At 43.4% G+C, this 27,276-nt stretch overlaps 1 protein-coding gene across 1 annotated transcript; it reads right to left on the bottom strand.

Moving 5' to 3' along the window:
• Positions 1-3,266: 3,266 nt before the first annotated feature.
• GCM1 (glial cells missing transcription factor 1) lies at positions 3,267-10,291 on the bottom strand. The gene is made up of 5 exons (XM_010407710.4): positions 10,127-10,291; positions 8,486-8,738; positions 7,419-7,531; positions 6,366-6,494; positions 3,267-3,872 (listed from the first exon to the last, which is right to left on the bottom strand). Exons 1-5 carry the CDS (start codon positions 10,226-10,228, stop codon positions 3,267-3,269), a joined length of 1,203 nt encoding a protein of 400 aa, XP_010406012.2. The 5' UTR covers positions 10,229-10,291.
• Between the last annotated feature and the right edge of the window lie 16,985 nt (positions 10,292-27,276).

Genomic DNA, 27,276 nt, shown 5'->3' with positions numbered 1-27,276 from the left:
TTTTTTCTTCCTCTCCTCTGCTCAGCTGAGGCAGGGGAGGGTGAGTGAATGGCTTTCGTGGGTGCCTGGCATTGGGCCAGTGTCAAACCATGGCAGGCCCCCAGCACAAGAAAGATGGACCTGTTGGAACGAGTCCAGAGGAGGCCACTAAGTTGATCACAGGGCTGGAACCCCTCTTCTATGAAGATAGGCTGAGAGAGTTGGGGCTGCTCATCCTGGAGGAGAGGAAGCTCTGGGATGACTTTAGAGCACCTTCCAGTACCTAGAGGGGGCCTGGATGGGGCTCTAAGTAATCTGCTCTAGTGGAAGGTGTCCCAGCCCATAGCAGTGCTGTTGGTGCAAAATGGTCTTTAAGATCCCTTCCAACACACACCATTCTATGTATGATTCTGCTATTCTTATCAGTGCCCGGTTGGGTTAAAAGAGGCTTAAAGCAGTGATACATATGTTTCTTTTCATGTATCCCAAACACATTGAAAAATTAATTTTTTTGAAGATCAGAGATGAGATTGGTGTCTTTGTATTTCAAGCCAAACAGATAACTTTGGTGCTATATTGACCCACCATGCTGAGTGTACCTAAAGCGGAGGGGGTTGCTACCAGCACAGAAGTTGCTACAAGAGATTGGAAAGGTCAAAATGACCCTGGCAGGTTATAAATCTGGAAAGCCTTTCTGTGTTTAACCTTAGAAAAATCATAAAAGTTTCATTTCCTCCTTTTTAAAAATGAATAACCTGCCCTCCTTGAGCCTGGAATGTGTTTCTCTCAGAAACGTGCTGGGTGTGATGAACGCTGCGTGAACAGGGGCTGGGGGTCCCCCCAAACTGTGGCACAGTCCTGCTTGCACAGGATTACAAGCCTGGAAGCTGCAAGAAGGCAGCTCCTCTATGGCTCTTCTATGTCAGGGAGCTACTGAGGGGAGCTGAGATCACAGGAATAGGTTTCATTTTGTAAACCTTTTGATTCAGACTCAAAGGCAAACCAACAAAAAGGTTCTTCCTTCTCAGGCAGGGAGAAATGTTGGTAGTAATTATCTTTTAGGGAGGTTTGGTTGTAATAGTCCTTTAGGAAGCCTGTGAAACTTAGTAACTGGATGCTACCCATCTTAAAAGACTTGAAGAAATGATTGATTTGCAGGAAAGAAAATCAGATGAGTGAAAAAATGCGAACAGTTGGGATTGGAACGGAGAAGCCATGGAACAGGATTAGTTATTAAATTCCCTTTGCTGGAAGTTTCTAAAAGCAGAGGAAGTGGTTGGGGAGTGTAAAGGGAACTGATAGAACTTTGGTGTGGGAACAATTACCAAGGAGCTTCCCATCTGTATGGCACAGTTGCTGAGAGGTGATGCTGGCAGTATTGCAGTGGAGAGGCAAGGAATCCAGAGGAGAAACAAGGTGAGACAGAGCCAGATGGCAGTGGCAGGGGTCATGCCCTGCTCGGTCCCTCACTGGTGTGGCCGGTTTGGCAGTTGCAGAGGAATCCCAGCTATGGGACACCAGCCCTGGGGGCCCTGCCTGTCCCTAATCCTGCAGATCACCTCCTGAAGCACAAGTGTTCATGGCTCCTATTAATTTCTCTTTTTCTGTCTTAGAGGTAGAGGTTTTTACAAATGTTGATCAAAGTTTCCTTCTTTGAGGTAATGATCTGAAAAATCATCATAAAGCATGCCGAGCTTGGAATTAGTGTGGGAGAAACTCACTGACTAAAAAAAAGTTTGGAGAGTTGACTTTCATGTACAATAGTACACTGTTATTTTGTGATCTACATTTAGATTTTTTTCCACTTAAATCATTATGCACCCCATTTCACAAATTCCAGTAAACATTTTGAAACGCTCTATAAATACAATTCATTCTTGTCTTGTAAATGTCTCTGAACTACACCCTTCACCAGGAGAGTGGTTTCCCTAGCAACTAATCCATTCCAAAATCTTAAAAAAAGAAAAGAGAGAATCTAAAAGGGTAAAAAATAGCACCAAAAAAAAAAAAGCACGGTAAGACTGAACCTATTTGATGAACACAAGATACATCCCATTCTGAGGTACTGTGAAGTTTTTATTGCCACTTGTTTTTTAATGCTGTCTTCCCAGACTCATCCCACTGAAAGGTTTATTTCTCCTCATATCTCTGGGGCATGACTTGCTCCCCAGGCAAGGCAGGGCATGGTTACAGCTGGGCAGCCGCTGGAGCTGAGGCTCTCTACCTTTGGTGGTTAAAGGAACCAGCCCTTTCATGTGGCTCCATACATGACATCGCTCAGCTCTTCCCTGCAGCAGGGGTATGTGTCAGTGTCTGCCTCTGCAGGGGAGGTTGGTGGCCCCTGAAACCCAGTCCAGAGAGCAGCAGAGGCCAGTCATGCAGGAAAGTCATGCAGATTTCAGTTATGGGAAAAGGTAAAGGAGTCTTTGCCAAAGGTGCCTGAGCCACTAAGTTCAGGCGAGAAAATTCCTATTTGGCACCCTAGTTTTTTAAACAAATGTAGAGAACTGATGGGTTCTGCTGAAATACAGCTTATGGTAGTGGTCAGCAAAAGGGGTGATGTGTGGAATGGATGCTGAAGTTTTGTTTACAGTCTGCAATGAAAGAAATGAAAAGTGGCTGGAAAAAGCAGCAAGGCACCTTGAATATATACATGTATGAAACTGGGCCCAGCCCTGCAGACAAGGACTTAGGCAGTTGGTGTATTGGACACAATCTGGCAGTGTGCATATGCAGCTCAGAAGGCCAACTATATCCTGGGCTGCATCAAAAGAAATGTGGCCACAGGTGGAGGAGAAGGATTCTTCCCATCTACTCCATTCTCATGAGATCCCATGCGAAGTGCTGCATCCAGCTCTAAACAACACATGTGCAAGGCTGGTGCAGTGGAGGGACTTAGGTCTGAAGAGGGACTGACTGAAGAAGCTGGAAGAGTGCAGAAGGTTGCGCATGAGAGTTGTGGTCCTTGAGGTCATCCATCTACACCTTCCACAGTCCCACAGGCTTGAACAAGCTGTGTATCAAGGAGGGTTGAAATGCTACTAAACCAGAATGGCAGCAAGGCAATCTGCAAGAGGAGCTGATACCTTTTATTAGTTCCATGAAACAGTGGGGGGGAATATGACTGTTAAATAAAAAGGAACAAAGACAAGCCCCCCCTTCCTGGGGCCTGCAAGAGGAGCTAAAACGAGACCTGTTGTGGTAGAACATTCACGTCTCTGTTGCCACAGGGATGGAGAATTGGACCCATTGCCAGAGGAAGGGCCAGCAGGGGTGTTTAAACCCAGTCACCGTAGTGGGTACAGGTTAAAAAACATGTCGTTGTTGCAGTAGTTGAGACACACTTGGTGGCCTCCCCCGCCTCTGTCTCCTTCGCTTCCCCCTGGAGGCACCGAGAGCTGTCGGTGGGGTTGTGCCTCGCTCGCCACGGGGCAGGGGCTGCCCTGAGGCGCGGGGTAGGGGGGCAGAGAGAGGCAGCTGCCACTGTAGGTCAGCAGGGATTTTTCCCCACAGGATCCATCTCCTAAAGGGCCCATGTTAGACCTGAAGGGGTTGTGGCCACCCTTTGTTATGGGCAGGATGTGCTGGGTGCTGAGGTGGGCACACTGCTGGGGGGAAGGGGCTGTGCAGGGCACAGCAGGGACACTGCACAACCTCTCGGCTCTGGGGGTCCTCCCGAGGGACAGGCTTCGGCTCCAGGTTGGTGCCTCTCCGGAGGCCCCATCCTCCCTGGCTGTCCTTGGGTATGGCAGATGCCCAGGGCAGCTGCTCAGTGTTGGCTCCTGGAAGCTTTTGCTTAAATGTCCCGTGAAATTAGCAGGTGATGTGTGAGCATCCAGCTTGGAAAGAACCAAAGGCAAAGCTTCCTGTGTCGGCACTGCACCTGTCAGAGACTTGGGAAAGCAAGGCATGGGTTAGTAAAACAAGGTGTGGTGTAGCACCTCTTCTCTGTGAGATGCTTACAAAGGCACTCAACTAATGTGATGGTTGGACTTGATGATCTTAAGATGCCTCTTCCAACCTTGACCATTCTGTGGTTCTAGGAACACAGGTAACAAAGCAGATGGCGTAGCAGAACCTCCCCCACCATAGAGGGGGTGCCCATGGGCTGTAGGGGCAAACTAAACAAGGCTCCCAGCTCACAGCTCTGCATTTGTTTCACCAGTTTTTGCCCAAAGCCTGTTTTACACTGAAAGAGTTGTTTAGACCTTGTGTTGACAGCCCTTGGGATCCACTGCCAGCATATACTGAAGAAGGACCTAAAAATGAAATTATGCTAATACATTAGACACCACAGAATTAATTTTTTTTCTATGGAGTTTGGAAAAGCTAAGTATGATTTTTTAAACTGATTGTTTTGAAGTGATCTTTTCACCACAATAATATTCTGCTTCAGCTTTTCTAGAGTCTATTTCTAACTAATAAATTTTCCTTTCTTTACATTTTTTTACCCCAGACACAGAAATTTCATTCAGAGAGGGATCAGCACACAAGAATTATTCTTCTGGGTCTTTTGTTCTGGATATTTCACAACTTCTTTAATTGCCTCAATTATTGGATTATAATTATGGAAACGTGAATTCCTTTCAGAACACTCATTTCTGATGAGCACCTGCAGGTCTCTCTTCTTTATAATTCTGTGTTTTCATCCATTTAATTATAGTGATTTTGCAGACTGCTGGAGCAGCAAACCTCCTTTCAGCTGTTCTCCACTCACTATGAGAAAAAATTCCAGCAGTCTGGTGTAGGACCCAGCCCATCTTCAGCTACAGTCCCGATGATGCTATAGAGAGAACATCCTATATATCACTTGCTCTATTTTGGGCTCATACCTTTTTCTAAAGTTCTCCTCCCTCATCTCTTATGAGCACATTAAAACTGAATCTTTTCAGAATATATTTTTGCAGATTCAGCGACACAGGTTCTGTGTGACAAACCAGACTCCTGAGTTAGTTCTATCATAGCTAGTTTTGGCAAAATGCAAATATGATGTGTAATTCCCAAGGAAAACCTGCTGGAGAGCCATGAACTGGAAAGCCAGCTGTGGGTAAATGGTCTGACTGTACAGAGTCAGAACAGCCAAATTGCAGGCTATTAGACATTTGTGACATCTTTAGTCTGTTTCTACTCCCACACAATTGAAAGTGAAAGCCTCAGGAAGATGTTTTAGGAAGGGAAAGATGAAGGCATGTCTACAGGGGACTTGACCTAAGCAAGCAGGCTGACCAGTAGGCCGAGTTATACAAGAAACAAAGAAGCCAGTGGCTCAGTAATATTTCCTAGGTGAAAACTATTTCAGCGTTCATGGAGACAGAACTAAATGAGTTATAGGAAAAGCATTGTTGCTATATTTGTTAGACATTTAGACAGCTCAGCTGTTTTTTCTTATGCTTTTATTCCCACGCACTTGTGTCAAGATGTTCTGGTTTTTAGTGTCCTCCTGAGTATTTCCAGTAGAAATAGCTGCAGCTTCTAAATTCACATTCTATTCAAATGGCTTTAACTTCCTGTGCACTTTCTATCTATTTTTTGGGTTCCCAGACCCCCTTGCTTCTCCATGTCATCCATTTAAGAAATCTGTCCCCACCCAGACCAATTATCCCTTCTGTCTGTGGCTGAAGGGGTGTGGATTACTGTCCCTAACACCAGGATGGGGGAATGCACCATATTAAAAGTCAAACTGCATGTGAATACTGGTGATGACAATTGAGTGTAACACAGCCTTTGCCAGTAAGGCCACTGGAGGCAGCCTCACCACTCAGCCTGATTTCCCCCATCAGGCATGCAGCAGTCCCAGGGATCTCTGGAGATGCTTTCACAAGTGTTTCCACACCCATCAGAGTGGATGTTTTAACATCAATGCTTCAAAAAGTCATTCAGAGCACTCTTCTGCCTTCAAAGCCCGGCTGGACACCCAGGGAGCAAAGAGGGCAAACCAGGTATAGGTGATGCGCCTTCCCCTTCTTAACCGTGGCAAAACTGAAAGGGAACAAACAGGGGCGGAGAATGCCTTCGTTTTTCTCGGTGGTGCCAAGAAATAGGAACAAGAGGCAATGGGCAGAAACTGATGCACAGGAAGTTCCACGTGCATGGTGATGAAACTTAGCCTGCCCTGCAGCCCTGCTTTGTTTACCAGCGTAGATGTAATCTCCTGCTGCCACCAGGCACAAATTTGCTCTGGAGAGGGGGTGTTGGCAGTGGATGACAGTGCTAAGGAGAGCAGGATGCTCAGGACAGCCCTGGTCCTTCTTGTACTGATCATGAGCATACAGAACGTGGAGATGTAAAGCCTGCTCCCATCCAGACCCAAAGCCCAGATAGCCTCCACCATGCCTTGAACCACATATTGTTTGACCAAAATTTCATTGACCAATAGCAAGGGTTACCTCAATCTCCTGGATTCTTTTTAATCTTAGAGAAGATGGAGAGAAAGCTGTCTTTGCTTTTTGGATTGATCTTCTTGCTTCTGCTTCTAGTTTTGTTTCTGGACGTGGGTGGTCATGAGCTCCTTTGGACTTCAGAAAGAATTATGATGTGTTAAAGGTAGAGGAAACCTTGTTATTAATCTTAAGGGAGCAGAATTTATAGCACAGGCCAAACCCACACATTATGGCCTAATTTAATGCTTTGTATTTAACAGGATTTAGTTACTGTGAACTCAAATAATGAACATATCCCAGATGAAGTGGGATGGGGTAGGAACTCTCTGAAATCATAAAATCAGGGCCCCACATTTATTTGGAGAAGATGGTCCCCACAACAGAGCCCCAGCTGAAGCTATGAAGCTATATATATGTAGCCAAACTGCAGTTTGGCTACAGTGCAGTCACTTTCATTCTTCTCACGGTTTAGACATGTTTATCAGAACATTAATTTCCATTAACTTCCACAGAGAATTAATTTTATTTAGCCTGCACGTAAGAAAAGACTGGAAAGCAGGAAAGTGGTTATGTTACTAAACTAGGACTACAGCTTCCAGAAATAGTGCCCATTATTTAAACACTTGCATACACTGTGTTCCAGATATAAGTTACATATAATACACAGATGGCATTTTTCATAGACAGCCCCTATGGAGGAGAGGACATAACATGGTATTTCTGAGGATTTGTTGGTTCCTAGGTACCTGAGGCAAAATGCTTCAAAATCAACAGGTTTTCACAGAAGCCTAAATAAAAAATATACTATGCTGTAAAATCACAGTAGCCTAGGCTAACTGAGGCTGGAAGGGCCTTCTAGCTCAACCTCCTGCTCAGGAAAGACTAACTTCAGAGTTAGATCAGGTTGCTAGGACCTTGTGAAAATTGTTCTCCTTACAGTCATTTGACCTTGCCATATTCAATAACCCCTATTTGTTGGAAGAAAAAATTTGCTGAATAAAACTTAAAATATCAGTCTTTAAGATTAACTTGCATAACGTTAGGTAATTTTATACCAACCTGGAAAAATATGAACTGGCCTTCATGCCTCCAGAAGTTGGTAACTGGGTAACCACCATGGCCTCGGCAGGAAAGGAGTCGCAGCGGTCCATTGCAGTTTGGACAGCATGTCCCTGGAGCAAAGATAGAGGGAAACATTTTCTGAGCAGCACTGATTAGATGAATCCCATGTGATACAATGGTTCATTGGTGGCAGATTGCCACTTCTTGTTTGGTGCTCAGAAATCACACTGAGAGAAACTTCATGCAGAAAACTTCCAAACATAAGCAAATTCAACATAAACAAACTAATCATTGCCTTTATTCTGTCCATTATTAAATTTAACTTTAAAAATTTATTTCTATTACAATGTTATTACAATTTTATCATTTATTATCATGGTCAGTTTTAGATTTTCTCTTGTCAGTGTTTGGAATGTCATATGTATACTTGTCTTGGGTTTTCTAGAGAACATTGTTCTGCCCTCAGTGAGTGCTTGAGTAATACCTTTCTTTAGCCAGAATGTACATCAGATCCAGAAATCAGTATGTGCTAGCTCTACTGAGCAATCACAATTGTTTGGAATGGTCTTGTTAAAAGTGTGCCTGCAGCTCATGTTCTCTATTTGCATTGTCTTGCTCCAGTGACGTGACTATGAGGCAGATTTCCAGTCATCACAGTTCATGAGCAACTTCTTTCCTGCAAGATTTGCCTCCTGAGTTACTCTTGGGCCAGTGCAATATGAACACTCAGGTGGGCAGAAACAGCAGGGCAGGAAGCTGCCTGCACTGCACAGCTTTCTCAGTACCCTCACTCATGGGCCTGAGAAGGCTGGGAACCCATCCCTAACCAGCAGAAACAGAGATGAAAAAATGATTAGGAAAAAAAAAGAAAATAAGCAAGCAGATGGCTGCATCCCAACAGTAAGAAGTGTAAAATGCACTGTTCCAAATCAAGAGTTGCTTTGGAATATAAGGAATGGCAGAAGGAAGGCTGGATAATCCAAAGGGTATCCTACACTTTGATTTCTGCTCTGTTGTGTTCACTTATGAACTGCCATATGATGAACTGCCATGTTCGTACTCACGCTGTTGTTTTTGCCTGGCTTTATCACAAATGGCTGGTCTTAGGTAGATCTTCCTCCCGTCCAAGGTCGAGCAGTCGTTACCACAAACCACCACCCCAAGGCAGGACTTTTTTAAGATGCGAGAGTTGTGGTTGTTGGTGTTTCTCATTGCCCAGCTGCTGTGGTGCCTCTGAGCATTTTTATCCTCTGAGCTATAGATATGTTTTACATAGGAATCTGGCCATTCTTGAAACCAGTCTGTCTGGCTTACATGCTGTGGAAAGAAGAAAGCAAGCCACATTTTAGGCTGGGTAAGAGAAGAGCTTGTCCAGGAGCTGAACAGAGCTGGACCTCTGCTGGGTGTCCTCTAGCCTAGGTGACTCCAGGTGATGCTGGTTGTCAGGAGGGAGCAGTGGCGATAAGGCAGGGAAAACCCAGATCTCTGTGGCTCCCCATGAGCACCAGAGCATCAGGAAGGCCTGGCCAGGAGCTTGTTCTCACTCACCCAACCAACCAAACAAAAAGAATAAAAACCACCAAAAAAATCCCCCTAACAAGCACTAAACCTCAAGGACAGCACAGTAAGGAGCAATAAAAATAAAACCTGGGAAAAAACCCCAAAGGCCCAAGCACACATCACATCAGTACATCAGCGTACATCAGTGGGTACAGTCAATACAGTAAAATGTAGTAAGCTGTAAAGCATCTACCACACCCTATGATGGTTTTGAGGGAAAAGTTCTTGTAAGGCATACAAAAGCTCAGTAGAAATTTCCTTTAAATTGCTAATCCCAGGACGGAGAGCCACGACAGCACATCAACCAAGAAGAGAAAAACTCCCACGCCCCCCTGGTAGCCACTGGATAGTGTAGGGAAGGGTGTCAATGAAGCCTCCAAAATGAAATGCAGGTGAAGGGGACCTTGGGGTGAAGGGCAGGGAAGGGGACATCCCAGAACATAGAGGCTTTGGGCAAACAGCACTGTCATAGTAGGAAGAGGCTGGGATCCAGTAAGAAGGCAGGGTTGGGAGGTGAAAGGCAGAGCTGCATACTGAAGGACTGCAGCAGGAGGAATCTGGCAGAACTATGCAGAGCTGAGGGACAGGGAAGTGACATTGGTGTGCAGGGTGTGTGGGCTTTCAGTGAACAGCATGGTTGAAACTTCTAGCTAAGAGAACTAGAAAAGGACAGAGGGAGGGGAAGATCACTGTTGTGCCTCTCAGCAAATCTGCAAACATGAAGTGAGGTTTCCCTAGGTGCTCGTGAAAAGACTTACCTCCATGTGGGAAGACAGCCCTGGAGCTGGAGCCCAATCTGCAGCAAGACTGAGCACCCACAGTTGCAAGGCAGTTGTGGATGCTGTGCTCCCCTCTCATAAAGCACTACCCAGGGCAAAAAGCAATTCCTGGACAGCTCTAATTAAGTGCCCACAGCAGGAGGCACCTTTTTTCCCTCTGCTTTGTCTGGACTTAATCCACCAGGGAAAACAATGCTTCTGAAATGTCAATATTTTCTCAATATTTTCTAGCAAAACACTCCCCCATAACTTGAGGTGACAAAGAGAATAACGGCAAGGAGGCACAGATGACTGAGAAAGCATTTAAGATCAGTGGTGGAGATGACTGGTCAGAACTAAAAGAATTTCTAAGATCCAGATACATACCTGGGGAAGCTTGATGTCATTGATATCCCAACTCGTCATTTCTCCATGTCGGGAAGCAGAGTCCTCCTGCTCCATAACAGAATCATCTGCACCTTTCAGCATTTTTGAATTCCTTCCCAAAGTTAGCAAGAAAGTCGCTCCTGGCTGCTTTTGAAGTTGCCTGGCTGTCAGCAGTCTCAAGCAGTTTACAACCAGGAAGCTGTTTCCTGAAGCTAAATGATAGAGAGGCTGCTTATTAAAGATAAAAATCAGTGTTCTTCTGCCAGAAAAACTTGTTCCATTAAAAGTTTTGCAAGCCAGCAAGGCAGTGGAAAATATAGCTTAGAGATAGCCTGTGATGTTACAGAGACATCTCTAACAGAAAGCAAATCGTGCTTGTGGCATCTGATTTGCTTTGCTCAATCTCGTCTCATACCAAGTTTATAGCCACGTAACTCTGCTCACAGGCTCTCTGTACATCTCTTGCAACTCTGGCTCTATATTCCTAGAGCCAAACTGATTGAACAGCTCAGCAGCTGTTAAGGGGTCTTTGAGTCACTGCTTACCCACTAGATATCTCTTGCTCTGCATGTAACAAAGGTGAGCAAAAGAGGGGTCTGCTCCATCACTTCAGAAGAAACGGTGCTCAGCCATTTCAAACATTGCTGGTATCTCTGAGAGCTTACCAGGTGCACCAGGGCAGTATAGAAAAGGAGGCTGGGCTATCTGCATTTTCCTGTCTCAATGGCAGACTGAAGAAAAAAGACCCACCAAGGTATGTTTGTTAAAACCAATGGATTTGCCCTGAAATCTTTTAAAGCATGTGGCTGCCCTACTCTGAATTTCAGTATCAGCCAAGCTTAATAAAATATTGTGTTGGTTTTGTCTGGGGTAGAGTTCATTTTCTTCACAGTGGCTGGTATGGGGCTGTTTTGGATTTATTCCAAACACAGGGTTGATAATATAGAGATTTTTTTGGGTTTGATCCTCAGTGATCCCATGCATGAAAAACTTTGTTCCCTTTGCTAAGGACAGAAAAGGTGAATCAGTTTTCTCTTTCAAGAAACCAGGAAGGTTTCAATGTTTTCAGGAGGGCACTGTAGTTATGCCAGTTAAGGATTTATCAAAGACTACTGGGCAGTGAGAGAAGTAAAATCTACCTGATACTCTATTTCATAGACTTTCAAAAGCAAAACATATTTCATTGTTATTTCTGGCTCTGTGTATATGTATGGCCCTTGTAAAGTGATTTAGCCTCCATGTCCTTAGTTTACTTATTTATAAAATACCTGTGATCTTAAATTCTCATGTTATATTTTCACCTCTAAAGGAAGAGTTTGTGGATATTTGCAGAGCACTTGAGACATTTGGCTGCATGGTGCTCTGGCTGCATAGTCAGAGCCCCACTGCCCCATGTTGTGACTCAGACTGTGAGGGAGAAAGAAGCAAAACATCCTCCATGGAAAAAGACTCCGACAGAGGGGTGCCTGGAAGTCAGCACCAGGGCTTTCAGGAATCTGAACTGAGGGCACTGTACTGGGAGGGCAACCAACAGGTTCAAATGAGATGTTAGACCAGAGAAGAAGGGAACACAATAAATCCGAAATAGAAACATCTGTAAGAAACGTCAGGTCTTCATGTATTTTCCTACTGTGCTACAATGAAAATGGAGATAGTAACGTCAGGACAAACGGAATACGAGCTGCATTAGAAAACTGAGTTGAATTTGCTAAACAAATCACCCTTGACTACTGTGTGCTCTAAAACATGAAATGATTTGTCACACAATTCAAAATCATGGCCTCATTGCTTTTAAAATTACTTTTTATAAATGAGATGTCTTGGCAATTGATTTTTAATTTTCTTCATTAGAGAAAATGGAGTATTTCTTCTTTATACTATATTAATAGAGCTAAAACAAGAATTAAATAATAATGTAAAGATTAACAAAAGACACAGATAATTTCATAATAATACACCCAAAAAATGAAGTTCGAGAGAATCACACATTTAACTACTTGCAGGCAAAGCTTTGTACTACTTATTTCTCTATACTCTTGTGCTACAAGGGTGTTGCTGTGATATGTCATGAAAGTTGAACACTAATCAAGACAAAATAAAAAACGTAGGAAAGAAATAATATTTCAAGATCTGCTATTTAATTCTTATTTCTATATAACATCTGACATATGTTACAATACATTTAGAAAGAGTTATTAAACCATATATTTATGACTTGACTAGCAAGGATTTGGAAGATTTCTTCAATTTTCCTTGCAAGTACTTGGTGTTGACCACTTAGGAAAAGATTATGGATTTTTAAAATAAATTATGTATATTACCAATTTACGTGAGCCTATAGGTTAAATTAATTCAACTTCATCTGTGAGATTTATTTGGGAGGACAGTCTGGCAGACCACAACCACAGATATATTTTAGCAGTTCTTCAGCAGCCATCTACAACAAGAGATTGAGGACTGGAAAAAGGCCTGGAGTTGTAAAAGGCATCTCGCATTCAGGCTCTCTCTCTGGAGGAGGCTGAGCAAACCCTGCAGAGCAGCGCTGAGGAAAGCAGCTGTCCCTGCAGGGGTTGCCCACCACTGTCCAGCTGCCAGGCTCTGCTGCAGGGCGGTGGCTGGCAGCAGGAACACAGGGGTGTCCCCTGTCACCAGGGCAGGCTCCTTTCTTGTATTGTTTTACCAGCACACAAAGAAGGTGCTTTAGTCGGTGCTGCCATCAGTCTTCCTTTGGCTCATTGGTGTCATCTTTCAATGACGACAACCTTTAAGTGATGTCAGGTGCAGTCAGTGGAGCTTTACATGGGCTGAGTTACTTGTCTCACCAACCTCCTATGTTGCACTATCTTCCATGGCTGCCTTTGTGCCTTCCCTCAAGTTCATGATTTTCTCTGACACTGAAAGTTTCACCTTGCTGGTGGGAGCTTTCCTGCCTCTCCTTCACTGCAGCTGTTTGCCTTCGCATGCTTCTCGTCCCACTTCTACTACCACAGAGTTTCATGGTGCTGCTCCACAGGAACCAAGGAACATGCGTGCTTATAGCAAGATGCTACTGATACTCCTTGAGGAATACTGCTCCAGATTCGCCTTTTTTTTTTTTTAATACATTCTCTAAACTTAAAAGTAACAACTTTATCATCCAGTTCAGCCTTTCTATGTGATAACCGTGGCAGTAGGATGAAGCAATATGATTATCTCCCAGATGCAGAGCATAAACTCACTGCAAATAGACAAGTCATTTTAATGAGTTTCCGCTTGTGGAAAAATGCGCTGGGGATGCTGCTTATTTTCAATAAGCAATGAGACAAGCTTTTGTTCTCAGATTGTCCTGACAGATCCTCAAGTTGGCTGCCTCTATATTCAACATCATTTGAAATGCTTATGATGTCTTCACCTTTCAGTATCCAAAAGTGGAAGTTTCTCCCCTGTGGTCTGGGTCTTAGAAGGAAGATGGACATATTTTGAGATGGAAGTACTTTTAAATCCCTGGTTGGTTTTGTTTATCCTTTGTTTCTCTTTAATTATTTTCTCAAAACTTATTTTTATATCCCTTGAGATCTGAACCAGCTGATGAGCTCCTATTTTTGTTCAGTTACCATCCTTCTGAATTCTGAACTGCTGTGGATAAGAAATCAGTTGTAGGTGGTGTAGTTCTCCCAGCTTTGCTGCTTCAGTCACATTCATTGAACAACTTTTTAAAAAATTTTAAAATTGCTTTTTAAAATAAGTTTTGTTTTCCTACCTTTTCCAAACATCCTCTTTCTAGAGTGCTGTGTCAGGCGACATAGTCTGCAGGCTTCTCTGGTTGTCCCATTGCATGACACAGACGTATCTACACCATAGATTGTACACCAGACAGATTAGTACAGAGTTCACCTCAAAGCTCAAACACTGGTTAATGTCTTGACCTCTTTCTTCTCAGGCTACAAATATGTATCTTGCATCACTCCTGCCCTCATGGGCTGCAGCCACTACTCAGTACAGACTCTCAGGATGTCTCTGCCAGAGCGCCTGGGAGGTGCTGTGTATTCCTGCCTGTACTGCACAGACTGGGGGTGGACACACAGACCATCGAAGCACCTTACTGAGGGGATATTCAAATCCTGCTGTTGGGATGGTAAATTTCTTGAACTGGTCTCACTCAACAGCCTGCAACCATCTCAGTTTTTCCTCTGTGTCAATGGAACAGTCATTTGGCTGCAATATTCTCATTTTTCATTTTCTATTTTACTTTTCTGGCTATTTCCAGCAGACAGATGCAGTTGTGGGCATGGTTTTTCAGAGACTCTGCCACATGAGGTTCATGTCCACACACTTGTATTGCATAGAGTAAATATTTTTGCCAGGCCGCTCAGTCCCTCTTCCTGAGAAAACTGATATTCATCCACGTCTGCATTAGCTTCCAAGCAGTGTTCTCAGCTGAGAGCCTGGTAGTTGAATGATTTACTATTGAACAGAATAGTACCAGTAATTGGTTAACTTTTTTCTTCCTTTTCTCCAGGACAGTGTTTTAGTATCAAATGCTAGGAATGTGTCTTTTTCTGCCGTGTTAAGAACATAGTACAAGTGGAAGTTTTGAGGCCTGAGCTCATTTTAATCATTGTTTGGAATGCTTGAGTGTATGCAAATACATATTTCACTTTATTTCTTGGTATCTCTTTATTAAAGCTGTGAGCTGTAATTCTTTGGCAGTGAAGTCTAGGTTTTTTATTTACTTTATTGACCCCTTTGATTTTTTTTGTTGTAACACATCAGACACTCTGCAAAACAGGTGATGTTCTACCATCACATTAACTTCCTGGGGTAAAATTAATGGTAGTTATTCCACAGAAACAAAACCACCATGGCAATATAACAGTATTAATGTTGTGATGCTGTAAAAAACTTAGGTCTGGGTAAAATTTTCGTTTAATTTGTTCATCTTTCTGACCATATAAACTATCCATCCTGTTTTGTGGGGTTGGTTGGTTGGTTGGTTGGTTTGTTTTTGTGGCTTTTTTCACTAAGATCATAAATTCACATGCTTTAGCTGGAATCACTGGTTTCTATGGACTATCTAAAATTTTAGTTGGAATGCTTTTTGTGTGTCATGTTTAAAAATTACAATCTCTTAGTGACAGTGTTATCATGAGATTTAAAAAATACTTTAGTTTATGGCCATTCTGCTTTCTTATTTCACTACTTTTCAAAGCCTAACACATTCACTCCTTTTGTCTCTTGATCTGATATTCCATTTCTCATCTTGCCTTTGCATCTGGTACAAATACATTTAATTTTGTAGTTCTGCCTGGCGTGAACATCACGTGCACGCAAAATCTCATTTCATGGATTGACACTCACATATTGAATGTGGTGCTTTTCTTTTCCTTACAATTCCGTGATTTTCCCTTTTGTGATTTAAAGAATGTGTAATTGCTAAATGAGTTGTCTTTCATGTCCCTCTGCTTCAGAACAGGAATTTGGTATGTCACTATGATTGCTGTTTTCCTTGTTCCCACTCTGTTGCTGCAATATGCATTCTAATTTTTGTGTTGTTGGAAGCGACTCATTTCTGATATCTCTGACAGCATGCTCTGCTTTTCTCCATGGTCAGGTGGAGTATCCTATCTACAGAATCCATCCTCAGCTGCAGGTAATTCCAAAATAAATTCCTATCAGTTAACCGTGCCCTAGCTTTGAACAGCCAGTTTCTGGTATAATCAGCTGCTGTGGAGATCCTGTATGTGTTCCTCTTTCTACAGACTAGGATATCTCACAGATTCAAGTGTTCAGGCAGAACTGTAAAACTTGAACTAATTTGGTCTGCCATACTTTCAAGAATGAGAGGAACTTTTCCACAGCCTGGGCGCTGAAAGGAGCACTGTGTGGGGGAAACCGGGCTTTGTTCTGGTCACTTGCTTTGCAACAGAGCACAGCTTGCTTTACTCCTGAGAAATCATAGCTCAGTACCCAGCAGGCTGGTGGAAATTTAAACAGTGACATATGGTCAGATCTTTTACAATTTGAGGAGTGCCAGATTGCACTTGATTATCTATTTGATTCCAGGTTCTATCTGTTGATTTTAGGAAAGAAGAATCCTAGCTATAAGCCTAGGTTTGGCAGTCCGGTGTAGCATCCTGACATTGTTAGTCACACCTTGGAATTTCTCAGCACCCTCCATGCCATTGGTCTCATCTGCTGCAACCCAACAAAAGCTGCTCCAATACCCTCTACTCAAAATTTTTCTCCTTGGCCTTCATAGCAGTTCCCAGGAACTATTTCTGTAGGTCGTTAGCAAAACTTGTGAAGGCCAGCTGCACTTTCACCTTATGGAAACTGGTAACAAGCCAAACCCAGATAGATATGTCCACCCACATGGGCAGTCCCTGCCTGTACTGATCAGCTGATAATTATTGCATCTTTCTTTGGCAATATTATGGCCAGCATGCTCTTTTCTCATTCGGTGTACATCTATCACACTAGTGCGCATCTAAGCTACTTCTTTCTCAAGATTGGCTTGAGAAAATCTCCCTTCTTATAAGTTTTGCCTGTCCTTGCTATTGTATCTGCTCCAGGAGAAGGAACACAATAGAGTTTCTCAGGCTTCCGAGCTGGTCTGACACCTACAATACCCCTGTGGGTGGGAATTCACCCCCATGTTTGCCTGTGCACCCTCCCTATATTTCCTCCTGGTTCCAGCTGTAGTAGCCACTTTGCAGACCTTGTTTCACTGGCAGCATGGATTCATCTTAGGACACCTGTAACTCCAGTAATGCAATCCAGTGGCACAAGGCAACACCTTGTTCTCTGAAAATGCAGACGACTCTCTACTGCAGCTAAGGTTCTCACATGCTAACAGATTAATTCCCTAGAAGTGGTGACATTGCTCCCCATGTCACATTCCTTTCCTCACTTTCCTTCTCCATTCACACTCACCTATCCCCCAGCTACGTGGAGAGTGCACAGTACAGTGTCTACAGTACCTACAGATTTCCCACGTAGTTTTTCTGGTATAGAATAAGAGTCAGCAAAACGAGTAGCCCGGGATGCCTGGTTTGTTCTTTAGCTCTGAGGCTGACCTCCTCTCTTGCCTTGCTTGAATCATGTTTGCAGAATGACTTGCTAACTTTTAAGGCACTCCTGCAACCTGATCCCCCACTTCACTGAAAGTGGGTATGCCTCCATAAAGCAAGGTAGCTGGCTAGGTATTGGAAGCTGTGCAGCTGCATTACCAGGTGGCTCTGCCAAGGTTACTTAGCTCTGCTGGCTCTAGTTTTCATGTCTGGCACTGTATCATGACAGGAGAATTTCTTTCTGTCTCTGCCCAGTCGGACAAATGTCAGGCCAGCCTTGCTATAAAAGCCCATCCACATGAGTGGCATGGTATTGCAGGTTGTTCTCAGACTGCTCCAAACAAACCACTGCCCTCTCAGAAGATGGACCATGCCTTTGAAACTAGATACAGTACAGTTTTCAGCATATCTAATAACATGGTGCAGCAGTGTTTGGGTAATCTGATGACACACTCCAGTGATTGCCTACGGATCTGCTGTCGTGCTGTGGCACAAACGGCAGCAGGAGTCTGGTAGGTACCACTGGTTTCCTAACATCTCATGCTCCTCTCAGCACAGAAGCACAAGCCTGTCTTTCATTTTCTCTGCATTTTACTTGTCCATTTGTCCTTCAGGAAGAAGAAGCCCAGAGCTTTTTCTGCACTGCACGGAGCGAAAGTCTCTGGACTTGTATCTGTGACCGCAGCGAGGGAGGGCAATGTGGTGCTGGTGCCACAGACCCAGGGACCCTGCTACCAGCATCGACACGGAACAGCAGAGACCAAGGACAGAAGTTACACCATGGGGCGCCTTGACCAAAAGCAAGTTGTCGTTGACTGTCCTGAAAAGCCAGACCTTGGCTTTGTGGCACCACCAGAAGCAGGAAGGCAACAAATGAGAGGCAGCAGCAGATGGGGAACATGTGTGTTTGGGCAGAGCCTGCAGGGACACCCACAGCCTATGGCAGGAACTCCTACATATTTTATGGTGTTGTTTATACATCTTAACCTTATGGAAACAATGGACCTGTGGTGCTGTACAGCTCTCTTCAAAGCACTGAGACCAAAATAACCTTACTGCTGTTTTCTGAATTACCTTTCTTCTAGCTGCCTTTTAGCAACTTGCTTCTCTGGGGATCATCTAATTTTGTGGCAAAAATCCTGGTTTTAATTGTTGTTGATAAACAAGTGAAAATTGCTTTTTACACCCTTCCCCCTTCCCAACTACCTTCAAAGCTGCTAAGCAGAATTTCTTGCAAAATGAGAAAGACAAAGAAAGTCATTATGTTGTTGTTCATTCCTTCCACAGTTTGTGCATGACTCCAATTCCCCTTGGCAAAGGCAGCAAATTGATCAGGAAATGTCCATATGAAGAACTACAACTTGAAGAATGCTGCTAAAATAGTGTCCTAGTGCTCTAACTGGCAGCAGTTTTCACACCTTCTTCAAAAGCTCCCTGCCTGCACCCTGCTCAGAAACAAGTTCCCACTATCCCTTCCTCACCCTCTCTCCTTTCCAGATGTATTGACTATTGTTTAGTCCTCTGGCTTTGCAAATGATTATTTCCATTCTTAGCCTGTTTACACACTTAATTTTGCTGCTCCTCCTCCTCATTTAAAATGTAAAATACTTGAAATATCTACGTTTTAAGTAGGTACAAGCAAGAGATTCTCTTATAAATCACCTTGGAGATAAAAATGGTACTTTCTAACTTTCCTGCTATTGTGCATATTTGGGCACACAAAATTTCTAACATGTATTGATCCCTTAAGGCAGTCAAATCACAGAAATGAATCCCTAGAAGATTTTTTACAGAAAAATAGAGAAAAGCAACATCAAAAAAAGGGGCAATACTGGCTACTGGCATTAAGACTTGGTCATGCAGCTTCTCTGAAGCACATGTGGAAAGTGAGGATTGGGTAACTTTAATGAGTGACCATCCCAGAGGTGGTGCTGTCAGAAATAGCTGAACTCACCAAGGCTTTTTTTTTTTAAGCCATACAATTCACTTATCTACATACAAAGAGCTTGTGCAAAGGGACTTTTCTGCCATGACTATAGCAACCATTACAACATCTATTAGTCACATAACAGCAGAAAAAAAATAGAAACATGAAACTACTTGGAATGCAAAGCTGCCTCTTTGACTTCCATTCAGCAAACTCTTCAAAAGGAAAAAAAATTGAATCAGTCATCTCATTCAGAACAAACAACTTCTTAGGGAAATAATAAAATAAATGGCTGGATTTGGGATAAACATCTGTTGTTCATACCATACCCACCATGTTATGAAACACAGAGGGAAAACAAGAGGACAAGATGGGAAAGGGCTTTGTGCAGGTGCAGGATGCACAACATGTCCTTACACATTGCTCCTGCCCATTTTCTGTCCCTGTCTTTGACAAACTGTGGAAATGGTTCACAAAATAAAGAGACTTCTCGCCACCTTCGAACCCTTGGCTGAACAGCCTCAGTAAGTATCCCCAGCTAAAATGCTGTGGGGCAGTCAGCTGCCCCTGTCAGTTTCCCTGTACGCATTTCTCAGTACTGGCTCTGCATTAGTATGAAGCCAGAGCTTTGCTGCAGTCTACAGACAGCAGAAGACTTGGCCTGGCTTTCAGGATATTGAGAAATCAGCAGTTTCTGTAGAGATGGAACAGAGAACCATCACCACAATGCTGTGGGTGCTCCAGCATAGCTCCAGGAATCACCATGTCGCCTGAGCTGCACAAAGAGCAAATTCCCATTTGAGTCGTGTGGGAACTTTAAGCAACGATTCCTAAGCATAGGTTTGAAAGGAACATGTATAAGGTGCTGAAATTGTTCTGTGGACAGGCCCTGTCTGCTTGTTCTGGATGTTACTAGCTCCCATTTCATGTGCTGTGCCTCCATATTTAGCACAGCTGCATGAAATTTAAAAAAATGTTCCAGAATTGTAAAGTTGGGAGTAACAAACTTTAAAAGTCACCTAAACTGACTGCTTGTCTGAATTGCTTCTTTCTGCTCCAAGCTGTGTACAGTTTGTGCCCAAATGCACTGTGGTTTTCCAGTTTTGCCTTAGGGTGGATTTTTATTTTGTTAGAGGGAATTGCTATATAGTGACCTTAATAAATAAGAAATGGACACCTATGTTACAAAAGGTCTCAAAAATCACATTGGAAAGTTAACACCACACAGCTAAAATACCTCTCATACTCTTCAGTGGTAACTGAGTACCAGCCCTAAAACGATTGGAAAATCTCAATAACAACTTGCCAACTATTTTCAGAGTGCTGAAATGAGCTGTACATGCTGAGATCATTAACAAGACCAAGAAAAAATGTGTTCAGTGCAGTTTCCCATCTATTAGATTACTTTGCCTCTCCAGCAGTCTCCAGAGAAAGCCTCTGGCTGTTTGTTAAGGTCACTGAATCATTTCACTACAATAAATGATCTCTCTAGCTGGAAATGTTGGAGAGGCTCCCCCGTGTCTCAGCGTTGCCGTATCAGTGAGTCACTGCGAGTCCTGTGCTCACGGGTGAACACGCACCACACCCAACCCACCCCTCCCCTGGCCTTTTTCTTCTCTTTGTCCTCCTTAGTGTAGCTCTTACTTTCCTGGCATTATTAAACTGATAGAGATCTGTATATTTTACAGTCTCTGGACAGAAAGAGAACACAGACCAAAAAAAAAAAAAAGGCAAAACCCCACCAAATGTGATCTGGGCTCCCCAGTCTTGGGAGTCTTTGACTTTGCCACGTGTAGGCAATTACAGGACGGAGTCAGCAATGTTCCCACGGGGCTCTGGCAGAGCAGGAGGACAGAGTGTCCCAGGGCAAAAGCTGTCTTCTGCACCACTTAAAGCCTGGAGACAGCAAGTATTGAGTCAGGACATTGAGAGGCGTGCCAGTGTAAGAGTAGTTGACATGCATGGTTTGGCACACCATGTAATCAGTAGCAGAAGGAATTGTAGGTCACATCAGCCATGTTCCTGTCACAAAGAGCAGCACCATCTCCCAGATGCAATCCAACATAGCACTGATGAAGAAGACCAACATACCATTGACAAATGCCTTTATTTCCCTCAGCAGGAGGTAGCAGGCTGTTCCCTTAGAGAAACAAATTCCAAAAAAACATCACCTGCAAGCCCTTGGCAACATTTTCTCTCCTTATCCCCACGTGTGCAATACATTTCTCTTCCAGCTTTGTTCTCACCTTTATCCTTATTACTTGCCTTTCTGTAAGGCTCATTCCTTTATTGGACTGAATCCTTGTAGGAGAGAGGAACAAATAAGCACCACTGGGTTACTAATGGGTAGTTCAGTAGTGCTGGTTACAAACCAGGCTCTCTCTCAGTCACTCTTAGAGTTCATCTATGCAAAGTTCATATGCTACAAAGCAGTCACCAGCCTTCCACCCCAGCAACTCCGGTTCAGGCATGCTTGGCTCAGGCTGAGTCCAAGGCACTCCATTCCAGTTTTTCAGAGTAGTGAATTTATCATGGTTGCTTTGCCCCTGTAAACTACATCTCAGATGTCTGTCTCTGTCTCTCTGCACTGCCACAATCACAGAATATTTTCAGATAAAGGGTTCCTCTGGAGAAGCACCTACCTCACAGCAAGGCTAATTTCAAAGTTACAGTAAGATGCTCAGGGCCTGACCAGTTGAATATCTCCAAGGATGGAGAACAGCCTCCCTGGAAAGCCTGTGTCAATCTTTGACTGCTCTCATTGTGAAGGATTTTTTCCATACATTTAATCTGAATTTCTTTTGCTGCAACTTATGCATTTGTCCTCTCATTGCACCTGTAGGTCTTCTGGCTCTCTACTGCCAAGAGCTCTCTACTCATCCTCCTCCTTATCACCCTCAGGCAGCTGAGAACAGCAGTGAGGTGTCCCCATCTTTACTCGGCAGCTCCCTGAATCTCAATGCTCTCTGGCAGACAGAGGACCCAGAAACACATTTGCTTTGCCAATAGGCATCCTCAAAAAGTGAGGACAATTGAAAGACTTCAGACATCTTAAGTACAGACAAGCCGCTTCCAAATATCTCAAATTGCCTAAAAGCCCAGTGGAGTCAGTAAAAAAGGTCACCCTTACTAAACATTGGTGGGCAGGATACACAGACTCACTCAAAAGTTAAACCTGGGATGCAACCTTTACATATTCAGTTCTTACACTCCTAAAGACCTAGTCAGGATTTGATCTGGGATCTTCAGTTTCAAAGGACAAAAGAGTCAAGTCAGAGTGTCCTCTAATTTTGCATCCTGCAGACTTCTTCATTTCTCCACCAGATTACATTATTTTTAGAACATGTTCAGTCTCCTTATGACCTGGTTTCTTCACGTTATACCATGAATGATTAAGGTATAACCTTTCCCTTGAGAGGATCCTGCATCGCAACAGTCAGCAAAGTTATTACAATTCTGCAACAAAAGTGCAATCATAAATATGTTTCTGAGCATTATTCTGAGAAAAAGTTGCTTCACTGAAGTGATTTGCTCTTTCAGCAGCTGCTGGGACAAGGCTTGCTTTTATAGATGGCTGCTGTAGTATGACAGACATCAAGCAGGCTTCTGGACACTTAAGGCTGTCTGTTCTCTTTCAAGTTATGTTTCAGTACTGCTTGGGGGAGAGTATTTTTGTGTTGTGTTTTTCTATAAATCGCTTTGACAGAAATGGAGACGTATTTTTTTCCATAGGGAAAAAACCCCATGATATTTTCAACAAAATAACTGAAAAATACCAGCTGAAATAAAAAGCAAGGAAATGTTATCTTAGGGCCTCAGTGACACCTGCTGTTCAGGCAATGGATATGGTATTCCCTGGGGGAAGGTTCCCAGGGAAGTTGCCAGACCAATGCAGTAAGAGCATCTGAAGGGACAGTATGTTACTGCAGGAGCATCAGCGAGGAGAGAGACTGAAAACTCGCTCCCAGACACTGGCCATCTTCACTTCCTCAGGGGATAATCCAGCACAGCCTAGTGCTGAGGACGGGCCCAGGAAGATCAGTGGGAATGAGGGGAAGTGGAAGCCCAGCAACCGTTTTCCTTTCTCTTCCTTTGCTGCCCCCATACTGCACTGTATTTTCATTTTCCTGCAGGATTAGTCTCAGCTTGTGCTGAGCTCCCACTGCCCAGGACAGAGGGCAGGTGCCAGGAGAGAGGTGCTCCCACACAACCCACAAAGCTGCACCACCTTAAAGGCATAAAGGGTTAACCTGGCCATGAAGGTCTGTGGCACTTATTTCAACACCAGTATTGGGATGCTATTCATGCTTCTCCCATGTCAACCTATTTCTCCCTCTACAGATACTTTAAATGATTCTGCTCAACAAGAGCCACCAAGATTGGAGACAAGGGCTATGAAATGCAGAGGAGCTCTCAGGAAAGAAAAACATGATCAGGTAGCCCAGTCCAGAAGGTGCTTGTAGCAAACAGCAACATCATCATATGTGGTGGGAGTGCAGCCTGAGGATTGTGTGCAGAAGAGGAGGCACAGTGTGGTGGCCAGCAGACCTGGCAATCATTACACCCAGGCTGATGTCATGAGAGGCAAATTCATGCCTAGATGGGGAGCGTGGTCTTCCGACATAAGGCCAAAGGAAGAAAGGAGTAAAGACAGGGAACACATTTCTGAATACTGCTTGAGGGAAAGCTACCCTTGCTTCGAGGCCGAGCTGTGGCTGCTCTGCAGAGAGCAGGGATGGGTTTGGATGTTCATCAAACACCTACTGCTGAGAGAGTAACGGCGGCTAGTCAGAAAACTGATCTGGTGTCGTGTTCTCATCTGTGCATAATCTCCCTTGCCTTGCTGAAAATGAGAGCAATTCAGTTCATATTCTCCAGTTTCTCTTCCTGTTCCTCTTCTCGAAACTGCCATTAGGGCATCCTTCTTTCTTGCCTGCTAGAGCCCTCTCCTCATTAGCTCTTTTTCCTGGCATTTTGTGTGTTTTCTGCTTCCAGTATATGTTTTCCTCTGAACTGTTTCCTCATTTTTTCCAAACTAGCCTCCTGTTACTGAGGTGTCAGAGCAGGGAGGATGCTGTCTTCTGTAATACAGAGAAGCTGCTGTCCTAGCATCACCCTTCATAGTCTTCTTCCAAGGCCAGACATTTTGAGGTTTGCTCACCTAAATTCATCTAGTATAAAGCATGATAAATACTGAGTGCTATTAAATAATTATCAGTCACTTGCACGTGCTGGACAGCTGGTGATGCATTATGTTAATAAACATTACAGGCTAAGCTTTAACGAGAAAATACATTTGATTTGAGATTTGGGCTGAGTTTAATGAATTTGTTCTTTTTTTTCTTCCCTGCTTAAACACACAAATTTCACCTATAAAGTGCTCTGAAATATTCCTGGGTAGCAGGATGCACAGATCAGTATTCTGATAATTTAAAACAAAAGAGTTCCTGCTTTTCCATGAAAGCCAGAGTTCCCAAAGTTATTTGTGCAAGCAAGGTCAGGCGCATCATAAAAGCCATTATGTAGGATATGTTTGCTTTTAATCTCCTCTCCCTTTATGGCCCCTTTTTCAACACTAGGAAATGCTCTTGATTACAAAGTCTTTGCAACAGTGAAATAAAAGACAACTCAGTAGTTTATTCTTGTATGTGGCATTCAAAAGCAATTACACTCTGATCATCTGTACTACTACCAGGAACTACTGTGCAGATGTTTCCAACACAGGTCAGGAGGTGTTTGTCTAACAGTTCCCTCTCTGCCCAGTCCTCCTCTTTTAAGAAGGGGCTAAACATGGTCTTCAAAGAATGTACTACAGTGCAATTGCAAGGAAAAAGTCTCTGGCTGTGAAACCTGTATCACTGTAAATACTGATCTGCCATCCTTGCCCGTACTAAATGCTGGCATATTTGTCACTGGTGTCAACTGCATCTTTCTATGAAATCCTCTTGGTTCCGGGGTGCAGGAGCAGCAGCGTGTCCCCAGCTGTCCCCTCACAGGTGTCGCCAGGAGAGGGCATCGGCTCCCAGCGCATCGCCTCGGGTGCGCAGCCCCCGGGCATCCCCCGCACCCCGCTTCTGGCCCTGGGTGCTGCCCTGCTTACCGGGAGTAACTCCACTGCCCCCTCTCAGCCAGCCGGGCTGACACCAGCCTTGGGTTTAACCAGACCTGACTATTGGAGGACTTGGGTTAAAACCCCCGTGCTTGTTTACACCATTCTTAAACCTCCTTAAAACCATCTTCATAAGAGGTAAAACACCTCTGCAGATGCTGCTTAGATCTGCTCTCTCAAATTTTGAGGCCAGAGAACAAAACTGAGCATAGCTCTGTTTGGGTTTTTTGTTTGTTGGTTTAGTTTTAGTATTATTCTGGCAAGGTGAGGTGGATGGGGTTTGTTTGTGAGAGGCTGCGGGTGGGTATTTGTCCAGTTCATTCTGGGACTTCTACTTACATTCTGGGACTTTTTACTTCTACTTCAAAAAGCAAAATCTCACCTTGACTATAATTTTTTTCTAAGTGTTCTGGACAGTGGAGCCAGGTAGTTGGCCCCATAGTTCTGGAGGTTTCTGAAACCTTGTATGTTGCTCCTTTCGACCAAGAGAGAATTAGTAGTTAATTATTCCCATTTTCCTATGTTGCAAGGAAACTTTTGGCAAATACTGCATATTGCAAAAATGCCAAGAAACCAAGCAGAGCATCCACCACCAAATAGCCTGGTCTGATTTCAGGAGTTCCCACTCATTCAAAAATCTACTTTATAACAGTGGAACTGGGCAGCAATTCTTCACATCTACTTAGTATGGAAACCAGAGTCAGATGTAAAGACTACTTCTTAGCTTATTATTTAAACTTCTGAGGACAGAAGGGTCTTTTCCATGATGATTTGTAAAAATCTGTGCAATTTTAAATGGAAACACAGCTGATAATAGTTAGTTGATAATAGTTATGCTATCTATATGCATGGGACGTATTTCCTGGTCTTTTTGGCAAACTCATCACTATTCTACTGAGCAAAAGTGCATTTGCATCAAAGATGTCTCAAGTCCTTAACAGCACAGCACACCAAGAGCTGCTCTCACACTCCCTTCCAAACCCCAAGTGCTGTGGGAAACAAAGCAACTTGATAAATTAACAGAAGATCTTTCAGAGAGGCAATCCTTTCTAAATATACAGAAAGGTGTTAGACTTAGAAAGGCCCTGAAGCTTTGAGATGCCATTGATTTTAAAGGAAGAAAGGCACTTAGATAACTACAAGGCTACAGATTTCTTTTCTTTTCTTTTCTTTTCTTTTCTTTTCTTTTCTTTTCTTTTCTTTTCTTTTCTTTTCTTTTCTTTTTCTTTTTTCTTTTCTTTTTTCTTTTCTCTTCTTTTTTTTCTTTTTGATTTTTAAATTTTTATTTTTAATTTTATTTTCATAAAGCTCTTATTTCTGGTAGGTGAGCTGAAATTCTGATTTCCTACAACAGCTGGTAAAATTGAATTAGTAGCATTTAGTAAACATTTGGCTTCCAGTGGCAGACAGAACAGCTGATAAAGACATGCTTCCTGCTTGCTAAATGGGATGAGACACCGTATGTCTAATCAATCACACAACTACCACAATACCTCGTCAGTATGTGTGGAAAAATTTTCACTTCCTTTCAGTGTAAATACTTTTACCAAGTAGTTTACCACCACATAAAATTACCTCTGGTGCTGGCTAATCCTAGTGGAAACACTGTGAATATCCACTTAGACAAGTCTCAGGCAGTGAAAGTGCAGTTATGCCACAGGGGTTGCACATTCTGCATTACACCAGTGCAGGAGCAGCAAGTGCACAGGCGTAAACAACCCTATGGGACTGCATTTTTATGTCAACAGATTCAGTTCACTTGAAGTTTCACCTGCTCCCAAATGAAATGTGACAATGAGTACAATTTTACATTTCTTTTAGTCACATGGCTGGACCATCCCTGTTTGAGTGGAGTTCCAGGTGCCTCTGAAGGGCGTGAGGCAATTCCTTTCATGAGGAAATTCAGGACCTTTCTTCTGAACACAAGCTTCCTTCACATGTCGTGCCACTGCAATACCTTCCATCAGCAAACAGGAGGTTCCTCCACTGCCTTTAAAAACTTTCCAAGAATTATGGGCCAGATTCCTGGAAAAGGTGTTTCTTTAACATGTATTAGATCTGGAAA

The sequence above is a fragment of the Corvus cornix genome, chromosome 3 (genome assembly GCF_000738735.6).
Source record: "Corvus cornix cornix isolate S_Up_H32 chromosome 3, ASM73873v5, whole genome shotgun sequence".
NCBI lineage: Eukaryota > Metazoa > Chordata > Aves > Passeriformes > Corvidae > Corvus > Corvus cornix.
This window is presented reverse-complemented; position numbering and strand designations above follow the sequence as displayed.

Excerpts from the sequence above, each read along its gene's own strand:
- GCM1 (XM_010407710.4), bottom strand. The coding sequence starts at position 10,228 with ATGCTGAAAGGTGCAGATGATTCTGTTATGGAGCAGGAGGACTCTGCT. Across the intron at positions 7,532-8,485 it reads AGCCAGGCAAAAACAACAGC|GGACATGCTGTCCAAACTGC; the intron begins GTGAGTACGAAC and ends TCTTTGCTCCAG. Across the intron at positions 6,495-7,418 it reads GCCAGTTCATATTTTTCCAG|TCCAAAGGAGCTCATGACCA; the intron begins GTTGGTATAAAA and ends TTCTTTCTGAAG.